We start from the raw sequence: 25529 nt of genomic DNA on the forward strand, positions 1-25529 counted from the left end.
ATTGTTTACTTGATTGGACTGGCCTGAAGATTTGTACTGCATGGCAGCAACATTTATCCTAATAAGGACCATTTGTACACGGGGTAATGTCCAACCTGAATGATGTTGTTTATGACTTAGGAGAAGGAGAATGATGTTGTTTATGACTTACATTCCTTTGCCTGATGTTCAGCAGCCCCTTCTCTCTTTCTTTCTCTCTCACTCTCTCTGTCTCTCACACATACACAGACACACACACACACACTATCTGACCTAATTTCCAGGTTTTTGTTCATATTGAACGCCTTTCTTTGATGTCTCCTTCTTTAACCAACTTATTTGCTTTGTGTGATACAGGTTTTTGGAATGAGGGAGATCAAGTGTCTGAATTCCATGCCATTCCTTTCTCCAAGGGATCCTCCCAACCCAGGAATTGAACCCAGGTCTCTTGCATTACAGGCAGATTCTTTACCATTTGAGCCACCAGTCAAGCCCGATGCTTTGACTACTACTGACTGAATCTCTGACCTAAACAATATGGGTTTCTCATCTGTAAAATTGGGATGAAAACACCTTGTATGTTATTTTGAAGTTTAAGTGGGAAATTCGTTGTTAATGTTGTTTAGTTATTTAGTTTTGTTAGTTATTTAGTCACTAAGTCGTGTCTGACTCTTGCGACCCTATGAACTTTAGCCCACCAGGCTCCTCTGTTCATGGGATTCTCCAAGCAAGAATACTGGAGTGAGTTTCCATTTCCTCCAAGGGATCCTCCCAACCCACAGATCTGACCCATGTCTCCTGCATTGGCAGGCGGGTTCTTTGCCTCTGAGCCACCAGAGAAACTCAAGTAGGAAATAGATGTTTACAAATTTTCTGACATACTTTCTTAGTAAATATTGATCTGTTCATCTGTCATCTTTTTCAAATGAAAGTTTTGAGGATCTAGTGTTCCAGTGAGTTAGCATGCTGTATAGTAAGAGATGAAGAGCATAGAATTTGAGTCAAACCTGGATTCAAATCTTGACTCTGCCACTTACTTGCTGGGATGTTACTTAATCTGTTAAAATAGTTTCTTAATTGATAAATAGTTATTCCTATTTACAGTAGTTGTTGTGAGGATAATGTGAAATGAATATAAATTGTTTTGGACTGAACCTCATACTTACTATACATTACTAAACTGTCTTTAAATCACTCTACTGAAATCATCACCAGTGGTCTGAGTTATGTTCAGCTTCTCTAAAGATATCTTCTAAACTGGATTTTGAGTTTCTGAAGGTTTAGGAGCCAAATTTGAGTATTTCTTGAACTCGGTAGCACCACCTAGGATCATGCCGGTTGCATTATGCCAGTTTGTTCAATTTATGGCCAATAGAAAAACTGCTCCAGACTTTTGGCCTGTCCACCTGTCAGCCACTACCCTCAGGGTACTCAGTAGGAGCAGCAAGTTTGGGTAACTCATTACTTGTAATCAAAGCTGTACCAAATTATCAGATTTTCTAAGTAGAATGGCACAACAATTGTATTATGTGACTAGAACTTTATAAAGAATTACGTACTTCTCTCACACTTGTACAATGTCCATGCATTTCATTCACTACTTAGAAGCTCATTGCATGTACTGTGTGTTCTCTGATGATTAGTTATGGGAAGAAAGTAAAATAAAATGAAGAGTGAAAGGGAATTGAACATAAGCATAAGGAGAAAATGAGAGAATGATCAGGTTGAGTAGATGGTACATTCCACCAAAGACTGACTTAGTCATTGCTTTCCCAACTTTCATATATTAGATCTATTTCATATCGTTTTTCTTGTTATAGTCTTTGTTGTTTTAAAATATTATCTTTGCAAAAATCATTTATATAATTACTGTAGCTGTGGTAAACTTAAAGATGTACTTTTCAAAATACACTGAAATTATGTGGGTCATTTAAAACATGAAGGTTTAGGGTTAGGGTCAGCATGAAGGGTAATTTAAACACTCTTAGCCAACCAAGAAAAATAATTTTGGAAACTAAAATTTTCATATTTTCAAAATTAAAATAAACATTTCAATGCTTTTCAAAGTCTTACCTTTTTCTTCAAGATTTACTTATGCAAAAAAAAAAACCATAAATCTATGATTTGATGCACTATCCCTATGAAGTAGATCTTACTTAACTCCTTTTGATAAAAAATACAGAACAGAGAAAGTTGAAGACTTATCTTAAATCTCACAAAATATGAAATAATCAGAATGGGATTTTAGGGTTTTAGGTTTTCCTTCCTGATTCATTATTGTGAGCCTTTTCTGTGGTTCTTGTTTATGGAGAAATTGAAAAGTAAACAGGTTTAGGGTCTGATGGAGTGTATTAATTTTTTTCAGACCATGGGAGATACACACTTCCAGTATCTGTTACTGTGTTTGTTTAGCATTTCCCTGTGAATCAGCAAGGCTTGTTTTGTCTCGTCTTAGCCAAATCAAATGTGAACCCTGTACTTTTCCATTTGTGTTTGAAATTATAGCGAAAGTACTCATATTATAGTGTTTATTGAAGTGAAAACTTCTATGTGATTTTATAAATGCTTAATAGACTTGAAATAAAGCTGTCAAATGCAAGAATATTTGGAAAGATTGCATGTGTCTTCCCTACTATGTATTTATGGCATATTTTGGGGGAGGGGAACCAAATTTTTTAATGTAGTTCCATGGTAATGAATTTGTTAAGATTTTTAAGATTTCTCAATTAATGTTATATAAGGTATATGAGAAGCACTTCTTGAATAAATGGTATGTGAAAGTCAACAAGAAAAAAGAATATTTTATTATAATGTGCCTCTGATTTCAAGTTCCTTTTTATCTTTGTTTTTATTTTTTTCTGAACTTTAGAGGGCTGCTGAAGTATCAGACTAATTTAGATACCCACCCTCCTGGCTGCATGAATCTTAATGGAACCCACTACCAGAATACTCATTTACCAGAACATTTCTCAGAACATTTTCATGAATCTTCTCCTGGAGGATTTTCAAAGCCTGATGAACTTACCCAGAACACGTTTGTGAAGATTTGTATGGAAGAGCCCAGGTTCCAAGCTAATTTTCCACAGGTCAGATTAGTCCTATGCCTTTACTGGTTTCTGCAAAGTCCATGTTCCCATAAAAAATTGATCAGCATTGCATTTAAACATGTTTTTGAAGGTAATAAAGCAATTATTCTTGCAGAAGAGATTGTTTCAGGCTGTTTCAGTAGCAAATTAGTACCTGTTTTTCCATAATAGGCAGCCTGCAGTTCAATGAGTAGATCTATGATATTACAGAATATAGAAAATTCCTGTTTAACTCATCATATGATCTTTGCAAATTGTGGCACTGGTGCTTACCATAAGAAAGGTGGCAAAGATACATTCCTTATGCATTGAGAAAAGTAGGTTGAATAAGAAAAATAATAATAGTGAAAAACCTAGTACTACTGCTAATAATTATTATAGTATAGTATCATATTATGTATAATATTATAAACACTAAGCTGTAAAATAAATTTATTGAATGCTTAATATCATCTGCTAGGAACTGTGCTAAAATATATTGTATGCTTTTTTAATATTCACAATAACTCTTTGAAGCAATTACCATCATCCTTAATTTTCTGATAAGGAAATTATGGTATAATATTATTATGGTACAATATTATGTATAATATTATAAATACTGAGTTGTAAAATCAGTATATTGAATGCTTAATACCATCTGCTTGGGGCTGTGCTAAAATACATTATATGCATTTTTTTAAATATTCATAGCTCTTTGAAGCAATTATTGTCAACCTTAATTTTCTGATGAGGAAATTGTGGTTTAAATATGTAAATATACTCTGACCAAAGTATGTAAACTAACTTGTAGGAGAAGAAGAGTACAAAACCAAGTTATCTTGCTCTTAGAAAACTTCTTCCCAAAATACCCAACTAGTAGTTTGGTAAGAGTCATAATCTTCCCTTGTAGCCGTGGGAGCTGCCCACATGGGTATCACACCCTGTATTCTGTGTCTGTACCAAAGGAAAGTCGGGAAATAGTGAAATTGAATGTCTGTTTTAAGAAGAAGAAAAGGGAGTCAAGAGATAGCGATTTGTAGATGCCTTTGGAATGAGTGTGTTTGTCTTGTTTTCTTATTAATAATAATCCTCTAGATTTCTTTTAAGCTTTACAATCTTCAGAGCTTTTCTGGCTTCACACAATGCTTTATGTTAGGGAAGGCAGGTATTGTGAGTCCAATTTTACTTGTGTGATGCCCAGAGGCTAAGCAACGTCCCAAAGTTTCAGAGCTTGTCCTGTGATGCTTACTCTGCACACAGTTTCTAACTGTTGGGTTGGCCAAAATGTTCATTTGGGTTTTTCTATAAGATGGAAATGCAAAAATCTGAATAAACTTTTTAGCCAACCCAATAAATGTGAGGAACAGGCATGATCTGCATGGAAGAAGGACTTTCTGGAATAACTCTGTAGATTAGGTTTTAAAAGGTGACCATGAAAATACATTTGGGTTGGGGGCCTCCAAGTGTTGAGAGAGATAAAGTGTGTAGTTGTAGGAGAAAGGTTGACCACATAGGCTATGCAGTTATCCTGGGATGAGCGTTATGCCTCCAGCATACATGCAAAATTGTCATGGTTTCCAAATTCTAAATGGTATCTTCTGTTCATGTTATATTATGTAAAAGTAAATTGTGAACAACACATGTGGTATGCCCGTATTTAAAAATATGTACATATACATATTTCACATTGGGTGTACATTTTGTATATGTATATTATGCATGCATATTGTGTGCATTAAAAATACCTACCGTTCTCTTTTTTTTTTTTAAACAAATATTAGACTGGTACATTTTTTACTAAAATACTCCAGATTTACTTAAGCTTTTACTTCTCTTTCTTCTTCCTTTAGAGAAAGATATTGTATCTATACAACATATATTTCTTGTGGGCCCAGAAGGATATATGAAATAATAAACTACCTGTTAATGGTAGTTATACCCTTGATAGTGGCTTGAGGGTAGGGTCCAGACATTACTTTCCCTTCTATTTTATACTTTACTCTTGTTTCAGTAAGTTGCAGTGAGCATCTGTTGCTTTTTACTCATTTTTCTTTACACTTTGTTATTTCAAATACAGATTAAATTATCATTGCTGTATTATTACTGTAATGTGTCAAATAAGCAGTGAGGCAGGATATAAAGAGTCCTATAACACAAGTATTTCTTAAAGTATATTTCAAAAATTCTCCATTAGACCTGGCTTTGGATTTCTGGACCTTTGTGCCTATATTGTGCTGAAAGGCTTTACAGGTGTATCCGGAGCAATAAGCCAGTCACCATCATCTCAGTCACAAGTCATCCATCAGATGTCATGGAAATCCGAATGGTCAAAGAAAATTTTAAAGCAAGACCTGGCCAGGTAAGTCAATGTCCAGCAACTTTTAAAATACCTTTTATCTGTTTTTTCAAAATTAGCATTATTAAGATATTTGAACTTCTTTCTTGGTCATTTAAAAATTGTTTGTTGCTTTTTAGTACATTATTCTACATTGTCCCAGTGTGTCTGCATTAGAAAACCATCCATTTACTCTCACAATGGTAAGAAACTTGTTTTTTGATTCTCTAATGTTTAGAATGAAATGCATCTTTCTCTTTGTGTGTGTGTGCACTCCACCTCATTCTAAAAATCATTCAAGGCTGTCACAATATCCTTAGTGTTTAAGTAAACCATCTTTTTACAAGAAATATAATTACCTAGACAGAAACTTAGTAACTATTAATTATTTTCTAAAAATTTAAACTTCAGGAAATATTGTTTAATTTATGAAATCTTTTTGATTCAAAATGCAGAAAATTTCTTGAATATTTGGACTCTTCTTTTTATAAAATATGTATGAAATTATAAAATGTGCATGATTTTCTTTAGAGAGATTAAATTTAAGGAAATAGAGTACTGTGGGTTGAGATGGAAGCAAAAGAAAATGTTTAGAAAAGAAAAAGCTCAGTGTAATTGGCATCTAGGCTGTGTGTGGAGAAGGAAAAGGAAAATAAAGTCAGAAAAATAAAATAGAACAAATAATGCGGGGAAATCTGGCTAAATCATGGTATCATCAAATATTGTTAGCCCATTCCATAATGTTATTTTTTGCCTTATACAAATGGCATGAGCCCATTATGAAAAAAGTAAATAATTCAGAAGCATATAGGATCACATCATAACTTTTCCTCATTACCCCGCTCCCAAGTCCTGTTCTTAAGTTTGACAAATAGTCTTACCGATATTTCCTTACATTCTTTGGCATATATGGGTGTCTGCCATTCGTTTGCTGGATCCTTTGTTTTAAAGTTTTATTTTTTCACTCACCAATAGGTTGTGGACAACTTTCCATGTTACTGTATTTGTAAATGCCTCATTATTTTTAATCACTGTATGTCACAGTAGAAACAGTGTAATTTATTTAATATTTTCCATTGTTGATGGAAGTTAAGATTTTATTCAGTTTCTAACAAAAGTAACTGAGATAAGGACAACATATTTTCATGTTAGAATTGATCAAATTATGAGGGGAGGTCCAGGAAAACAGCATGTTGATGTGCAAAGGTTTAGAGATGGAGTTCTGCCGGGATTGGCTGTGCTGTCTGCAGGTCATTTCAGTTGTGTCCAGCTCTTTGTGACCCCATGGACTGTAGCCCTCCAGGCCCTTCTGTCCATGGGATTTTCCAGGCAAGATGCTGGAGTGGGTCACCATGCACTTCTCCAGGAGATCTGCCCTACCCAGGATAGAATCCGTGTCTCTTATGTCTCCTGCACTGGCAGACAGATTCTTTATAACTAGTACCACCTGGAAAGCCCCTATTGGAACCACTGTTAAATGTGATGTATTATTCAAGTTGAAAGCTTGGAAACCTTTGTCAAGTTACTTCATCTTTTTTGTACATTCATTTCTTAGTGTAATATTATTATAAAGACAGTAGCTATTCACACACACCTTATGATTTCAAATGAAATACTACAAATAAAGCACGTAGAACACAATCTGGAATGTGAAAAGTATCAAGCATATGTCAGTTTATGTTAGCAAGTGTTATAATTTTTATTTGCAGTGTGAATTTGCCCCTTGAGAGCATGTACATGTGATGATGGCTAGGCCAGAAACATTTGTATTTAAGGAACAACACAAACTGAGAGAAAGTGTCAAATGTTTAAAGAAAAAGCAGGAGTTATTTTTCCAATCCCTTATGATTATACAGTGGAGATGAAGAATAGATTCAAGGGATTAGATGTGGTAGACAGCATCTGAAAAACTATGGATGGAACTTCATAATATTGTACAGGAGGCAGTGACTAAAACCATCCCAAAGAAAAAGAAATGCAAAAAGGCAAAGGGGTTGTCTGAGGAGGCTTAACAAATAGCTGAGGAAAGAAGACAAGTGAAAGGCACGGAAGTAAAGGAAAAATATACCCAACTGAAAATAGAGTTCCAGAGACTAGAAGGAGAGATAAGAAAGCCTTCTTAAGTGAACAATGCAAAGAAATAGAGGAAAACAACAGAATGGGAAAGACTTTCTCTTTTTACAGATCTTTTCTAGAAAACTGGAGGTACCAAGGGAACATTTCATGCAAGGATGGGCGTGATAAAGGACAGAAATGAGGACCTAACAGAAGCAAAGGGTATTAAGTAGAGGCGGCAAGAGTACACAGAGGAACTATACAGACAGGTCTTAATGACCTGGATAGCCATGATGGTGTGATCCCTCACCTAGAACCAGACATCCTGGAGTGTGAAGGCAAGTGGACCTTAGGAAGCATTACTGTGCATGAAGCTGGTGGAAGTAATGAAATTCCAGCTGAGCTATTTAAAATCCTAAAAGATGATGCTGTTAAAGTGCTGCACTCAATATGTCAATATGTCAGCAAATTTGGAAAACTCACCAGTGGCCACAGGACTGAAAAAGGTCAGTTTTCATTCCAGTTCTAAAGAAGAGCACTGCCAAAGAATGTTCAAACTATCGTACCATACTCTATCAATTACCAAATTGCATTCAAGGACAGAAGAGCCTGGCGGGCTACAGTCCATAGGTCCACAAAGAATTGGACAAGACTGAGCAACTAACCAGAGAAGGCAATGGCAACCCACTCCAGTGTTCTTGCCTGGAGAATCCTAGGGACGGCAGAGCCTACTGGGCTGCCATCTATGGGGTCACACAGAGTCGAACATGAATGAAGTGACTTAGCAGCAGCAGCAGCAGAGCAACTAACGCTTTCACTTTCTTTCAGCAAGGTAAAGCTCAAAATCCTTGAGGCTAGTCTTAGCAGCAGGTGAACTGAGAACTTGCTGGTGTACAAGCTGAGTTTAGAAAAGGCAGAGGAACCAGAGTCAAATTATAAACATTTGGTGGATCACAGAGAAAGGAAGGGGTTCCAGAAAAATATCTACTTCTGCTTCATTGACAATAGCCTTTGACTGTGTGGATCAGTTAAAACTGAAACATTTTTAAAGAGATGGGAATTCCAGACCAACTTATCTGTCTCCTAAAAAACCTGTATGCAGGTCAAGAAGCAGCAGTTAGAATAGGACATGGAACAACAGACTGGTCCCAAGTTGGGAAAGGAGTACGGTATATTGTCACCCTGTTTAACTTATATTCAGAGTACATCATGAAAAAAACTGGACTGGATGAATCACAAGCTGGAATCAAGACTGCTGGGAGAAATATCAGCAACCTCAGATATGATACCACTCTAATGGCAGAAAATGAAGAGGAAGTAAGGAGCCCCTTGATGAGGGTGAAACAGGAGAGTTGGCTTAAAATTCAGCATTTAAAAAATGAAGATCTTGGCATCTGGTCCCATCACTTCATGTCAAGTAGAAGGGGGAAGAGTAGAAACAGTGACAGATTTTCTTTTGTTGATCTCCAAAATCATTGCCAATGATGACTGCAGCCATGAAATTGAAAAGACACTTTCTCCTTGGAAGAAAAGCTATGACAAACCTAGACAGCATATTAAAAAGCAGAGATATCACTTTGCTGACAAAGGTCCACGTAGTCAAAGCTATGGTTTTTCCAGTAGTCATGTATGGATGTGAGAGTTGGACCATATAGAAGACTGAGCGCCGAAGAATTGATGCCTTCAAACTGTGGTGCTAGAAACGACTTTTGAGAGTCCCTTGGACAGCAGAGAGATCAAACCAGTCCATCCTAAAAGAAATCAGTCCTGAATATTCATTGGAATATTCATTCAGCTGAAGCTGAAGCTTCAATACTTTGGCCACTTGTTGCAAAGAACTGACTCATTGGAAAAGACCCCGATGCTGGGAAAGATTAAAAGTAGGAGGAGAAGAGGGCGGCAGAGGAAGAGATGGTTAGGTAGCACCACCAACTCAAAATGGATATGAATTTGAGCAAACTCTGGGAGACAGTGAAGGATGCGGAAGCCTTGAAATCCCAACGTGTAGAAATATGACTAAAAGGTTCAAAGTTTTGTTCTTATTGTTCAGTTGCTCAGTCCTGTCCGACTCTTTGTGACCCCATGGACACAGGAGCTCGCCAGGCTCCTCTATCCATGGGATTTCCCAGACCAGAATATTGGAGTGGGTTACCATTTCCTTCTCCATCAGAATGTGTTGGATGAGGCGAAAAGGGTGGATGCCTGGGATTCTGTATCCATCATAGTTTTTCTTCTCTCTTACTTTCTTCAATTAAGACAAGATTTTTCTTTATTCTTTCTGCTGCTTCTAGGCCTCTTCTTTGGTTCTCTTAAAGGAACATGGTTCTCTGAAGAAAAAGCAAGGGAAAAAGGATCTAAAAGAGTTTGGAAAATAGTGCTTACTATATATCACTTAAAAATTCACAATGTCTTTAACCCCGTTAATGGTTTTCAAACATTCTTTAACAAATAGTTCCATTAAATTTTATTCATCCATTTTTTTAACCCATCTTTACTTTCTCACTCTAAGTTCTTTGTCTAAACTAATCTCTTTGCCCTGGGAACAAATTATTGTGTCTTCCATTTATTCACACCCCAAATACCACACATTCTCTTGACCTTTTCCGCTTATAAGACACTGCATATTCTCTCCAATAAATAGTGCCATTAAATTACTTGTTTAATGCCTGTCTCTCAGACGGTGAAGAATCTGCCTGCGTGGCAGGACACCCAAGTTCAATCCCTGGGTTAGGAAGATCCCCTGGAGAAGGGCATGGCAAGCAACAACAGTATTCTTGCCTGGAGAATCCCTCAGACAGAGGACCCTGACAAACTACAGGCCATGGGGTTGCAAAGAATCAGACAGAACTGAATGACTAACATTTCCTCCTAGACCGTAAGATTCAGGAGCCCTTTGAAGGATACATTCATAGTTCAGTGTCTGGTACATAGAGTAACACAATATATATCTGTTGAAAGAGTGAAAAACACTTAATATCTAATCAGTGTTTGGGACTTACCTTGAAAAATATTTAAAAGATGGATTATCTTTTCCTCCCATCTCTTACTTGAAAGATAAAGGCGGAGAAAAGGAAAAGAGGAATTAAGGAGAAGCAAGAAATGCCATGGCTGACATGACTGTCAGTCAAAGAGCCAGGTTTCCAGTCAGATTCTGAGTCTAATCTTTAAGGTCATGATGACTATTTAGCTACGAAGAGGAGCAGGAAATGTACTTGTGACAAAGGTGGCTGGGGAAGGAACACCAAAGACAAATGCAAACAATTTACTGAGAACATCTGGTCAGAGCCAGCAGGTCATTTTTCACTTCTACTGCCCCATTCTCAGGGCTACCAATGGAAAATTACTTGTTCCTAATTTCTGTAATATGACATTTCTAACTGTGGTGCTGAAGAAGACTCTTGAGAGTCCCTTGGACAGCAAGGAGATCAAACCTGTCAGTCCTAAAGGAAATCAAACTTGAGTATTCTTTGGAAAGACTGATGCTGAAGGGAAAGCTCCAGTACTTCGGCCACCTGATGAGATGAGCCTACTCATTGGAAAAGACCCTGATGCTTCCAGACTGAAGGCAGGAGAAGTGGGCAACAGAGGATGAGAGGCTGGATGGCATTACCAACTCAATGAACATCACTTTGAGCAAACTCCAGGAGATGCTGAAGGACAGGGAAGCCTGCTGTGCTGCAGTCCATGGGGTCACAAAGAATTGGACATGACTGAATGACTGAACAACATTTGCCAAGTGCTCTCAGAATTTCTTAGATTTGCCTTGCAACCTGTAGGTCAAAATAGATCTTGACTTTGCAAATGTATGTTTTATGTTCACATCCATTCTTATTTTAAACATGGTTTTTTTTTTCATATGTTTTGATTATGCCCTATTAAACCTCAATTTAAGGTTTTATTGTTTAAAAATAATTATATATTTTAAATTGCAACAATAGTTGGTTTCCAAAAGAATTTTCAAGGCAAAGGAAGATTCTTTTCATCAGACCATCTGTGTACCATGCATTTTGTGTAGGCTTAGGAAACTGCTTACAGCCCTCCCAGATTTTGGGATTTTGCTAGCTGGCTCACTCATACCATCCCCTAAGGGAGTTTCTGTTTTCATAAAAATGAAAAGAGGTGAATCGTCTTGCTGCCTGGAAATGAATTTGAGTAAAGCAAAAACATTTCTGGGCTAAATTTTACATTATGCTATTATGTTAATTTACTGTCTTTTCCTGCCATTTCCTTCTTTTGTTCAATTACTTCTATTTGGCACTTACATGTAAAATGAATGCTTTTCAAGCATTTTCACTGGCTGCTTCCTTTATGGATTCCTTTGAAATAAAACAAAGCAAAACAAAGTGACTTCCCATATGCCAAACCCTTCTAAAATTTTACACACATCTTGTCTTTTCAAGGATAACAGTACCTACTAATTAAATGCCTAAGAGGTTCCTTCTTAAACTTTGAAAATATTACATTATTTAATTCTTCTACAATTCCAAAGATGTGTATTGTTAACTCTATATGATGCAGAAAATAATGTGACTCGAAGATATCAAATAACATAATTGATTAGTGACACAGGCAAGACAGAAACACAGACCTGCCCAGCTGAAAGGTGTGTTGTCAGCTATTCTACCCTGGCTGTCTCCTGCCTCACACCTGGCCATGTTCAGCGCATTCCTATTTCCAAAAATCCTGTTGGTTTAGGACATAACTTGGAGTCAACAAAAAATAATTATTGTTTTAAAGAGAAATTTACTGAAACTATAAAAATGTATTTTCAGGAGATATATGCAATTGAAAGTTTTATATTGTTCACACTACTAAGCACTTCTAATATTGTGGAAAGTTGAAAATCAAGTAAATTCCCCTGCTAGAAAAGTCTAATACTTACTTTAATATAGTGTGTCAATATAAGGAGAATTCAAATATATAAAATATACATTGATCACAAATTCAAGTTGCTTGAATTTCATCTAATTTTTAAACTGGAGATTCAGTTCAGTTTAGTTTAGTAGCTCAGCCGTGTCCAATTCTTTGGGACCCCATGGACTACAGCATGCAGGCCTCCCTGTCCATCATCAACTTCAGGAACCTACCCAAACTCATGTCCATTGTGTTGATGATGCCATCCAACCATCTCATCCTCTGTCATCCCCTTCCCCTCCTGCCTTCAATCTTTCCCAGCATCAGGGTCTTTTCCAGTGAGTCAGTTCTTTGCATTAGGCGGCCAAAGTATTGGAGTTTCAGCTTCAGCATCGGTCCTTCCAATGAATATTCAGGACTGATTTCCTCTAGGATTGACTGGTTGGATCTCCTTGCAGTCCAAGGGACTCTCAAGAGTCTTCTCCAACACCACAGTTCAAAAGCATCAATTCTTTGGCTCTGTCTTTATAGTTCAGCTCTCACATCTATGAATGACTACCAGAAAAACCATATCTTTGACTAGACAAACCTTTGTTGGGCAAAGTAATGTCTCTGCTTTTTAATATGCTGTCTGGGTTGGTGGTGGCTTTTCTTCCAAGGAGCAAGCGTATTTTAATTTCATGACTGCAGTCACACAATCTGCAGTGATTTTGTAGCCCAAAAAAATAAAGTCTGTCACTGTTTCCATTGTTTCCCCTTCTGTTTGCCATGAAGTGATGGGACCGGATGCCATGATCTTAGTTTTCTGAATATTGAGCTTTAAGTCAACTTTTTCACTCTCACTTTCACTTTCCTCAAGAGGCTCTTTAGTTCTTCTTTGTTTTCTGCCATAAGGGTGGTGTCATCTGCGTATCTGAGGTTATTGATATTTTTCCCGGCAATCTTGATTCCAGTTTGTGCTTCATCCAGCACGGCATTTCCAATGATGTACTCTGCATATAAGTTAAATAAGGAAGGGGACAATAAACAGCCTTGATGTATTCCTTTCCCAATTTGGAACAGTCTGTTGTTCCATATCAAGATCTAACTGTTGCTTTTCAACCTGCATACAGATTTCTGAGGGGGCAGGTCAGGTGGTGGTCTGGTATTCTCATCTCTTTAATAATTTTCCACAGTTTGTTGTGATCCACATAGTCAAAGGCTTTGGCGTAGTCAATAAAGCAAAAGTAGATGTTCTTCTGGAACTCTCTTGCTTTTTCGATGATTCAGTGGATGTTGAAATTTGATCTCTGGTTCCTCTGCCTTTTCTAAATCCAGCTTGAACATCTGGAAGTTCATGGTTCATATACTCTTGAAGCCTGGCTTGTGGAATTTTGAGCATTACTTTACTAGCGTGTGAGATGAGTGCAATTGTGTGGTAGTTTGAGCATTCTTTGGCATTGCTTTTCTTTGGGACTGGAATGAAAACTGACCTTTTCCAGTCCTGTGTCCACTGCTGAGTGTTCCAAATTTGCTGGCATATTGAGTGCAGCACTTTCACAGCATTATTTTTTAGGATTTGAAATAGCTCAGCTGGAATTCCATCACCTCCGCTAGCTTTGTTCGTAGTAATGCTTCCTGAGGCCCACTTGACTTCGCATTCTAGGATGTCTGGCTCTAAGTGAGTGATCACACCATCATGGTTATCTGGCTCATGAAGATCTTTTTTGTATAGTTTCTGTGTATTCTTGCCACCTCTTCTTAACATCTTGTGCTTCTGTTAGGTCCATACCATTTCTTTCCTTTATTGTGCTCATCTTTGCATGAAATGTTCCCTGGTTATCTTTAATTTTCTTGAAGAGATCTCTAGTCCCTCCCATTCTGTTGTTTTCCTCTATTTCTTTGCATTGATCACTGAGGAAGGCTTTCTTATCTTTCCTTGCTATTCTTTGGAACTCTGCATTCAAATGGGTATATCTTTCCTTTTCTCCTTGCCTTTCACTTCTCTTTGTTTCTCAGCTATTTGTAAGGCCTCCTCAGACAACCATTTTGCCTTTTTGCGTTTCTTTTTCTTGGGAATGGTCTTGATCACTGCCTCCTGTACAATGTCATGAACCTCCGCCCATAGTTCTTCAGGCATTCTCTCTATCAAATCTAATCCCTTGAATCTGTTTGCCACTTCTGCTGTATAATCGTAAGGGATTTGATTTAGGTCATACCTGAATGGTCTAGTGGTTTTTCTTACTTTCTTTATTCAGTCTGAATTTGGCAATAAGGAGTTCATGATCTGAGTCACAGTCAGCTCCCGGTCTTATTTTTGCTGACTCTATAGAGCTTCTCCATCTCTGGCTGCAAAGAATATAATCAATCTGATTTCAGTATTGATCACCTGGTGATGTCCATGTGTAGGGTCTTCTCTTGTGTTGTTGGAAGAGGATGTTTGCTTTGACCAGTGCATTCTCTTGGCAAAACTCTGTTATCCTTTGCCTGCTTCGTTTTGTACTCCAAGGCCAAATTTGCCTGTTACTCCAGGTATCTCTTGGCTTCCTACATTTGCATTCCAGTCCCCTATAATGAAGAGAACATCTTTTTTGGGTGTTAAATCTAGAAGGTTTTGTATGTTTTCATAGAAATGCAGATTATGCTTTTACAACTGAAAATGCAAAAATGTTAGTGCAAAGATAAGGTACAGAAGTACTGTAGTGTTTTTCATAATTTCAGTCAAAATAAAGCTAAGTTTAGAGCACTGATTTAATAGAAACCCAAAGACTGGAGTTTTCATTACTTAAATAAAGTGCTTCATCATTTCTTATACTTGACATTGACTTTGCTACATAAAGAAGGCATACTAATTTGGTGGGTCTTTTCAGAATGTTGTGGTTGTTTTTTGCTGTAGCACTTACCTTCTCTCAGGGTACAGTCAGCAGGCACATGTTTGGTGACTAAAGTTGATGGCGATCAGAGAGTCTTGTGTAGACCATAGATTTTTGGAATCCTGAACAACTGGGATTAGATCTACCACTTATTAGTACTATGACCTTGGACAAGATAATTAACACACTTATCTTTTGTTTACTTCTTTATAAAGCATGTGTAATAAAAATAACCAGAGCTCAACATTCAATAAACTAAGATCATGGTATCTAGACCCATCACTTCATGGCAAATAAGTGGGGAAAAAATGGAATAGTGACAGACTTTATTTTCTTGGGCTCCAAAATTACTGTAGATGGTGACTACAGCCAAGAAATTAGAAGATGCTAGCTCTTTGGAAGAAAAGCTATGACAAACCTAGACTGGATATGAAAAAGCAGAGACATCACTTTGCCAACAAAGGTTCGTATAGTCAAAACTGTGGTTTTTCCAGTAGTCATGTATGGAAGTGAGTGTTGGACCATAAAGAAGGCTGAGTGCTGAAGAATTCATGCTTTTGAACTGTGATGCTGGAGAAGACTCTTGAGTGTCCTTTGGGCAGCAAGGAGATCAAACAAGTCAACTCTAAAGGAAATCAACCCTGAATATTCATTGGAAGGACTGATGTTGAAGCTGAAGCTCCAATACTTTGGCCACCTAATGCAAAGAACTGACTGATTGGAAAAGACCCTGTTGCTGGGAAAGATTGAAGGTGGGAGGAGAAGAGGGTGGCAGAGGATGAGATGGTTGGATGACATCACTGACTGGATGGACATAAGTATGAGCAAACTCTGGGAGATAGTGAATGACAGGGGAAACCTGTTCTGCTGCAGTTCATGGGGTCTCAAAGAGTTGGACATGACTGAGTGGCTGGGCAACAACAGTGTAGCTCTGAATATGAGTTTGAAAGATGTAACATAGTGCTAAGTGTGGTACTTGGTACACAGCAAGTTCTCAGTCTGTTAGAAGTTATAGTTTATTTTTCTGATAATGACTGGCCAGCCAAATTGTAATTAAATTAATTGATTTTTGCTTCTTTCTCCATCATGGAATGACTGATTGAGCTGTGGCCACAGAGTGGTTTAGAAACGGTCATTTGAAGGACTGGTGGTACCTCTTGTGGTTTACTAGCCCTTAGGATGAGATGTTTCAGGTTGGGTTTCCAGGAAAACAGATTGGGAGTAGAGATTTGCATGCCAGAAATTTGTCAGGGAGTGTGCTTATATCAAGGGCTTTCCAGGTGGTGCTAGTAGTAAAGAACCTGCCTGTCAATGCAGGAGACGTAAGATACATGGGTTCAGTCCCTGGGTCAGGAAGATCCCCTGAAGGAGGGCGTGCCAAGCCACTCCAGTATTCTTGCCTCGAAAATCCCATGGACAGAGGAACCTATTGGGCTACAGTCCGTGGGGTTGCAAAGATTTGGACACGACTTGGGTGACTTAGCATGCCCGCACACAGAGGCACAGGTCCACGTATGGTAAGGAGTGAGGGACAGAGGAGGCAAGATAAAAGTTCAGCTGTGATGCAGATGCGACAGAGGCCTCAACAGGTCACACAGGAACTCTGGGGGGAAAATGATAGTCCTGAACTTGTACTCCCAAATTACAGTCATTGGATTTGATACTTAGACATGGGTGGAGAAGCTTTCTGCTGTGAATGGTGATTCCTCTGGAGAGTCTCAGAAGTGAACTCAGCAGGCAACACTTTTAGCAGCTAGGAGACAGGCGAGATGAAATCCAGAAAACTGGCCAAAGGGAGAAGGGAGGAGGACCTGAACAGCGCAGCAGTTTCCACCATACGTGACGCTTAGATGTTGTTGTTGTTTAAATGCCAAGTCAGGTACAGCTCTCTGCAACCCCATGAACTGCAGCACGCCAGGCTTCCCCATCCCTCACCATCTCTCAGAGTTTGCCCAAGTCCATGTCCATTGAGTCAGTGATGCCGTCCAACCATCTCATCCTCTGTCACCCTCTTCTCCTCTGCCTTCAGTCTTTCCCTGTGTGAGGGTCTTATCCAGTGAATTGGATCTTCACATCAGGTGGCCAAAGTATTGGAGCAATGCAGGAGACCCGCTTTTGATGCCTGGGTCGGGAAGATCCTCTGAAGAAGGAAAGGGCAACCCACTCCAGTATTCTTGCCTGGAGAATTCCACAGACAGAGGAGCCTGGCGGGATATAGTCCATAGGGTCGCAGAGAGTCAGACACAACTGAGTGACTAGCAGATAGATATTTTTAAATTTATATATGTATATATGTTTTTATAACTTTAAATATGTAAAAGATGTTTTAAAATATACCTTTTGTGAGATAATTCTATTTTTAAAACTTGAGACACTTATAAATTCTAGTTTATCGAAAGTTCTTGAACTTTAAAAAATTGTAGTCCAAACAGCAGATTTCCTTGTTTCTTTGGCTACTGCGGGGGAAGGAGGTACCTAAAGCATAAATTATTTAAAGGATCAAAGAAACCAAAGTGACAAAGTTGAAGTCAAACTTTAAGTTTTCTGGTTCTTCTCCATCTTTCAATCTTGATTGGCTTAAAATCTTGGGTAGAATTCTCATTTTATTTTTGACCAAGTAGTTGATCTCTTAAGTGTGTTCTAGCTGTTCTCTGTAATTACCAAAGTTTGAATTTTCTACCAAAACAAATGCATTAAGGAATGTTCTCATCTAATTTGAAGCATAAATCAGAGATAGTTTTAAAAAGCCCAAATTTAAGAAAGCATGAAACCTATTGCTTACTACTGAGTGTAATATCTCTTAGTATTTAACTGAGGTAGATATTAATTAATTTTATGTGAATTCTCAAATAATACAGAATATGATTTTTATAGTAGTAATTGATTGAAGTTTTCATAACATCTCTATAGCCTTTCATTATTGTTTTTATCCAAAATTACACATGTGCTTTCCTGACATCTGTATTCTAAGTTGTATGATTCATTATTTTTAAGCTTGGATAACCTGATTTCACATATTTTTCCATGAGTCACAGGAAAGTCTAGTTGCTAGTTTGTTATTGTCTGTACTTTTACATAGCATGCCTGCGTTTGCCATCATTTTTCTGCTTTTTGTTTTTCATCTTCCATCCAGTCACTTGGGTTTAGTCTTTCCTGTTTTCAGTGAAAACCAGACAAGAATGGCCATGGATTTCTTAAGACTGGCAAATTATTTTTATTATGTATTTAATTCCATGGATTTAAATAAAACCAGAAAGTCTGCATCAGTTGTTTTGATCTTGGGTCTTGGTCTCATCTATTTGACTCTTAAAAATTGCTTTTCTCTAGGGTTTAACAAATCTTTAGTTTAGATACATTAGAAACTCAGCTGAAATAGATGATAGATTAGCAAGGCAACAATGTGTCTTAAACATAGAGCAGGCACGGTGATAGAAATCACTCCAGGAGGTCACTAGTGTTCAGGAAACTTAACAGCATATCTGAATTCTCTGAAAAGTTAATTGTTTATTAGTTAACATTATCTAATTTTTCTAGTTCGACTTTTTTCCTGGAGAAAATATTTTTTTGGTGCCTGATATGAGCCTGCATGATAGGTGAATTCAAATAGGTCAGTGTATTCAGAGCAAACCTGTTTAGTATTAAGCTTGATTTATTCAACTGGTATTTTTGAATGCTTCCTTTTACTTAGGTACCAAAGAGACAATGATCGATATAAGATCCTTGCTTGACTTAAGATCTCCTTTCAGCTACTGCCCCATTTCTCACTGCTTTAATTCTTCTCCTCTTAGTCTCTCTTAAATCCACCAATTTTTGCCCATGCCACTCTACTTAAACATTTTTGAGGTCAACAGTGCCCATGTTATTTCTAGGTCTAAGGGTCATTTCCCAGTCCTCAATTGGATTGATCTTTCAGCACCATTTGGCCCAGCTGATCACTTCTTTATTGACATACTGCTTTCATTTGGCTTCCAGGATATTCACTCACCTGGTTTGTGTCCTAGGTTTCTGGGTACTTTTACTCAGGTTTTTTTTCTTTTTTTTCCTGCTATTCCTCATCATCCCATGACCTCTAAATATAAGAACACTCCAGTGTCCATTCCTTGAATTTCTTCTCCTCTCCAGCTAGATTCATTTCTCTAATGGTCTTATCTAATCTTATCTTGATGTATCTGTATACTATCATCTTCCAAATTTATATCTCCATCCCAGGCCCCACCTCTGAAATTCAAGAACCCATATTCAGTTGTCTACAAGGAACTCCCACTTGTATGTCTAAGAGATGTCATAAATTAACATTTCTAAAATTGAGCTAATCTTTACCTATCTTCTCCTGCTTCAGTTAATACTGGCTTGGTCGCCCAGGTTGCTCAAGTGGAAAATCTGGACATTGTTCTTGACTTTCGTCATTTTTTTTTAAAGCGTAGTCCACAGTCCACCCACAGATTTTCTTGGTTCTACCTCCGAAGTATATTCACCGCTTCTGTGGCTGTCACCCAGGTCCTGTCTGCTGCTCTCTCAATAGCCTCCGGGCATCTCTCCATCCATCTGCCTTACTCACCTACTATTTAATCTTAACAAGCAACCAGGGTGATTATTTTGAAGTGAAAACCAGATCATGTCATCTTTCTGTTCAAACACCAGGCAGTTCTCACCTTAAGTTATAGTTGATATCTGTTGACTTGTATCTGTGTGTGTGTGTGTGTGTGTGGGTGTGTGTGTGGGTGTGTTTGTGTGTGTGTGAGTGAGTTGGAGGGGTCAGAGATCAGTGTGTCTGGAATACACTAAGACAAAGGAAAGGTTGTAAGAGGTAAGGTCAGAAATCACGAGGAGTCAGATTTGGTAGGTTTCTACAGCACTGCAAGGGCTTTCGTTTTTACTTGGAGAGAGGAAGGAGCCATTGGAGGTCTCTGGGTGGGGGAAGGACATCATCTGGCTCACTGTTTATCAGGGTCACTCCAGCTGCTGTGTTAAGACGAAGGGCGAAAGGAGTAGAGCAGAGGACCAGTTGGAGGCAGCCGTGGCCTTCCAGCCGGGGTGTGACGATGCTCAGAGTGCAGCTGGTGTCAGCTCCTGATCTATTTGAAAGTTAGAGTTAGCAGAGTTTCTTGGTAGACTGGGTACGTGGAGGAAATAGAGGAGTTAAAGTTTGGTTTGGTTTGGTTTGGTTTGGTCTGAGCAACTGGAGTTGCATTAACTAAGATAGGGAGGTCTGTGGAGAGAGCAGGTAATGATGAGGAGTTGTAGAGCTCAGTTTGGGAGGTGTAAATGGGAAATGGCACTTAGTCTACTAGTATTAAATCTTTCCTGAGCACGTGAATGACATCTCAGCACTCCTTTCCACGGTGTGGATTGTTCCTGCATCCTGAGCCCTTTTTGGCCCACCTCTGCTTGTCCAACTTGTGTTTGGTTTTCTGGGGATAGAGTTGCCTGGCGTGTGCTTGGGGTGAGGTAAGCTGGGGGCATCAGGTTATCCCATATACAGACATGGACACTTCTCTTTTCTTTTTAAATTGTAAATCCAAGCTCAGCTTTCTCCTATTGTCTCTAAGACTTGAGTTTTCCCAAACTTATGTAGGAAGCATGGACTTTGTTCTCAAGGTGATCCCCTTTTTGAAGATAGTGGGATTTCAGCTCTGAAATTTGTTTCAGTCAGTTGCCAAACCACCATCTCATCCACGTTTTATCTTTCAAAATATGCTTATACCTCTCCATTGTTGATATTATTCCCATGAATTGTCTGTATTTTTATATTCCTAAACTATTAGTGGGTTTTTTTTGAGGGAGTTAAGATAAATGCACACATTCTATTGAAGTTAGCAAAAATCTCATTTACATACTTTTCCAGGAGCTTTCTGCTTAATATTTAGCATATTTTTTCATGCAAATATATGACTACATACTAATTTTTCCTTCAAGTAAAACAGTAAATACTGAAATGCTATATTTGTCAAAATGTTTAGAGTCAAGATGTTACACTAACTGTGATGGATTTTGCACTTCTGGCTCATTATCTCCTGTTTTACTTTTAGAACAGTCCTCATTTGTGAAATTACAGGAGCTCCTATAACTTTTTAATACTTAAAACATATGTTGAATGTTTGAATAAATTTTAGAAGAATCGCCCATTGTTGAAGTCCTTATTCACTCTCAGGTTAACTCTCCAGTGTTTCATTAACTGATACTTGAATGCATATCTGCTAAGCATAAGATGCTGTGGAATATATAATGATTTAGAAGTAGTTCTTGATCTCAAGACACTTAAGTCTATTAATACCAGAAAAAAATTACACAAAATTAAAGAAGTGGAATCAAAGGATGTAATAGTCAAATAATTTAGAATTTCAGGGAAGTTAAGAATTTTTGTAGCATGGGAAAACGAGATTTCTTCATGAAAGTGGTGGCCTTTGAGATAAGTCTTAAAGAATTGCTAGTGTTCAGTATGAGAAATGGAAATGAAGTCATTCTTAATAGTATGTGGGGAAATGAAGAGACAAGAAAATATAGTAGTTGATCCATGTTGGTTTAGCTGGATTAGAGTGACTCAAAGAGGAACAATGGAATATAAAACTGGAAAGGGTTTGGAACAAATGTGGTTGATCATAGACTATAAGAAAGAAAGAATATGTGGATTTTCCTATGAAGGTATTACTTGCCCAGTCATGTCCAACTCTTTGCGACCACATGGACTGTAGTCCACCAGGCTCCACTGTCCGTGGAATTCTCTAGGCAAGAATACTGGAGTGGGTTGCTATTCCCTTCTCCAGGGGATCTTCCCCAGCCAGGGACTAAACCCAGGTCTCATGCACTGCAGGCAGATTCTTCATCACCTGAACCACCATGGAAGCCTATAAAATGTATTTTCCTATAGAAGGATACAAAAGCTTAATCAATAGGAGAGTGCTATGATCAGACCTTTTCTTTGGTAATATGATTTGAAAGAACTTGAAAGTTTAAGAATTCTGGCAGGAAGAGAGATACCTAGCATTACTCTGAGATTTGAACCTCTTTTCTGGTAGGATGTAGGTTCTGTGTCCAGCTTTATGGGAATTAGAAAAAGATAATTTGGAAAATAAGATAATAGTGATTTTGGATGTATTACAATTTAGAATGAATTTCAGGTGGAAATTATCTAGCAGGCATAGAAAATGTGAAGCTCGAGCTTTGGAAAAGAGATTTAAAAATAAAGATGTGACAGTAATGATTAAAGAACATCATATTCTCTGATCATTTTCTCTGGTTTAAGATATTTGTTACATTGAAAATTTAATGCTTACTATAATATGTATTTTAGAATTATTTTTATTTTTTATTGCAAATCTCTTGATTTAAAAAGAAACCCCATTGTGGCTTTTAAATTTCTTTTCCATGTTGGATAAATTCTTCTGCAGTGACATCATTTTTACATTTTGTTCTCAAATGTAAGATGATTATGTAATATCAGTTTATATTTTTGTGGGACAATTATAAAATCATTAGTCATTTGAGCACATTAGAAACCCAATGCCATTTTGAACAAATAATTTGAAGAAAAGGGTTGTTTTTCTCCAGGATATCAAAGCACACATTCCTCAGGGCTGTTGTTGCAAATTCTGTCACTTTATCTGCTTCTCCTTAAACTAGGTGATGACTATTCTGCTACTTACATTAAGGTCAACATCAGCCATACTCCATTCTCTTCACCTAGGAAACTTAAGTGAGACTAAAGTAAGGCTCAGCAATGCTTTGATGTTTATATTTTAAATTAAACTTTTAAAATATTTAAAATCATAAACATTAGAAGGCATAATTTTTAAATAAATGTGTATGAAATGAGTTATTTTCTCTGTCTTCAATTTTACCTCCCAGGAGTTAATATTCTTAAAATGTGTTGTATATTCTCATCAGTGTATTTCTGTGTATTGAGGAAGAATAGTAATGTCTGTTTTTATTTTAATAGTGTGAACTTTATTACACATATTTTCCTTCAATGTTTTTAACTAAAAATTTGTCATTACCGTATTTCTTTATAATGTTCTAAGAGAAGACAACCATAGATATGAATATTATTTATTCCCTTTCAGAAGTTTTCTAAGCAGCTTTAAAAAGACGGTTAAACAACATTAAGGAATCTCTACACTGCTTTAGACAACATCAATGAATCTGAACATTATTTATGGAAAGCTACTAACATGTGATTCTAAGATTTTCAGTCATTGTTTCAAAACACACATGCTGAAGTCATTCTGTGTGCTATTCTGTTCTGGCCTCCTTCAAATTTGGGGTGATGTAATTGGGAAAAGACTGTTAAAATCTATCTTCTTAATTCCTAGCAAATTTGAGGAAGTATCAGTGATTTATAAAGGCATTATTCCCAAGAGTTTGGGAGAAACAATATTGAGTTTCCTCTATTTACAACTAGATCAGCTTTTAAAGCTATCCTGATGCATTTGGCCAGCAATTAGAAGAGGGAGGTTTAAAGGCTACTACAAGACATGAGGGAATGTTAAAATCATATGTAGTTATCATTCACAGGGTCTGCACTGAAAGAATAGAACAGAGATAGTGAATATTTGGCAAAATGCACATTTCCTTTAGAATACATTATAAGCTTAAATCAAGCCAGATGCGCACTCAGACATACAAAGACTAACTATGTTGCTCCCTGTTCTGTCTTCTTGGCTTAGGTCTTCTTTTCATAACCTGAGATTTAATTCACAGCAGGGGAAACATCAGGAGACATGTGGACAGTCAGATTGGTAGCCTAGAACTCTGCTGAGAGCCTTGCTTTCTGGCGGCTACAGCTTTTACTCCATAGAGGCTCTGGCCAGCATTAAGTAGTGTGAAGCCAAAGTGGTGGGTGGTCTTTACAGATCACATCATTTTGTTTGGAGATTTACTAATGACAAAACTGATTGGAGTTATTAAAAACTAGAATGTAATTTAAATAATTAAATTTTAGATTCAAAATTATAAATAGAATAAGATCATTTTAATAGTATCAATAATGTTTAAATAGTATAATTTTTATAATATTTTGATGTGTTTCGATATTTTAAACTACCATTCATAGTAATAATCCTATTAGAAACACCAACTGTCAAATTGTGGCTTGGAAATTCCATGTTACAGTAGATCTCAACCCTGGACATGTGCTTTTTAGTTTATAATTTGTCATGAACAGATGATTAATACCTGACTATTTATTTAATGTTTTCACTGACTTCCAGTCTATCGTTCTTTGATGAGTTTTTACATATCTCCATGGTGTCTTCGCCTTCCTTTATTTCTTTCCCTAGAGCATCCCTGTGAGACCTATTAATTGGTCAGCACAGTGAGCTTGAGGATCTTCAACTTGCTTCATGTAACCCATTCTGTATTACGGGGCCCTCAGAGCCTCTGCCATTTTCTTTTATCTGTGCTTTAACTTCGGCCCATATTTTTCTTTAATTTATATTGTTGTACATTAATTCTAAGGGCTTCTCCAGTAGCTCAGCTGTAAAGAATTCACCTGCAATGCAGGAGAAGCGCAGGAGACCAGGGTTTAGTCCCAGGGTTGGGAAAATGCCCTGGAGAAGGAAATGGCAACCCACTCCAGTATTCTTGCCTGGGAATCCCATGGACAGAGGAGCCTGGCAGACTACAGTCCGTGGGGTCACAGTTGAGCAGGACTTATTGACTAAACAACATATTGATTCTACTCATCTTCAACAAATCCTTTTTTTCCTTCTACTCCATTTGATTTCTCATGCAATCCTTACCCATTTTCCATATCTTTGCTTTAGTGGAGACAGTGGTCTGCCACAGTTAAGTGTATAGTCAGACACACCTGGATCCAAACTCGGTCTTGGATCTACTCTACTCAGTTTTCTTAACTATAAAAGACAACTCACCCGGGTTATCATGAGCTTTTAGAAGTGAACTTGGCAGTGCCTTTGGCCCATGGTACTCAACGAACACTGTGTAGTCACATGCACATGATCCCTTACCCATAACTCTTACATTAGATGTATTTTCAGAATTCAGAATTTCAAGGCTTTTTAAAAAATAAAAAGTATACTTATTTAATATATTACATAAGATCTTTAACAGGATATGAGGCTTTTTAAAAAATAAAAAGTATACGTATTTAATATATTACATAAGATCTTTAACAGGATCTTAAACAAATGGGTATTTCATTAGGAAATTACTTCTGTATAAAGTTCATTAACCTCACATCATTACCTTCCCATCAATTCAGTTGGATAGTACCACCAAATGGGCCATTAAAAAAACTCATTTTTGAGAAATTTTGAATTTTAGAATTGTGGAAAGAGATTGGGATTCTTAAAAGGAGATTCTGCATTTTCTTATTGTGAACTGAAAATTATTCTCTCATTTTTGCTATGTGGCTATTTTCTATATTTC

The 25529-nt window shown here is 37.4% G+C and overlaps 1 protein-coding gene across 2 annotated transcripts in view; it reads left to right on the forward strand.

The window, feature by feature from the left end:
* The window catches only part of NOX4 (NADPH oxidase 4), a 173937-nt gene that overhangs the window by 70662 nt on the left and 77746 nt on the right, over window positions 1-25529 (forward strand). For both annotated transcript variants that reach the window (XM_043452306.1, XM_043452307.1), the window contains 3 exons: window positions 2849-3065; window positions 5242-5406; window positions 5523-5585. In XM_043452306.1, the coding sequence (XP_043308241.1) occupies window positions 2849-3065; window positions 5242-5406; window positions 5523-5585 (445 nt within the window). The remainder of the gene's footprint in view (window positions 1-2848; window positions 3066-5241; window positions 5407-5522; window positions 5586-25529) is intronic.

Source organism: Cervus canadensis, chromosome 29, assembly GCF_019320065.1.
Source record: "Cervus canadensis isolate Bull #8, Minnesota chromosome 29, ASM1932006v1, whole genome shotgun sequence".
NCBI classification, from domain to species: Eukaryota; Metazoa; Chordata; class Mammalia; order Artiodactyla; family Cervidae; genus Cervus; species Cervus canadensis.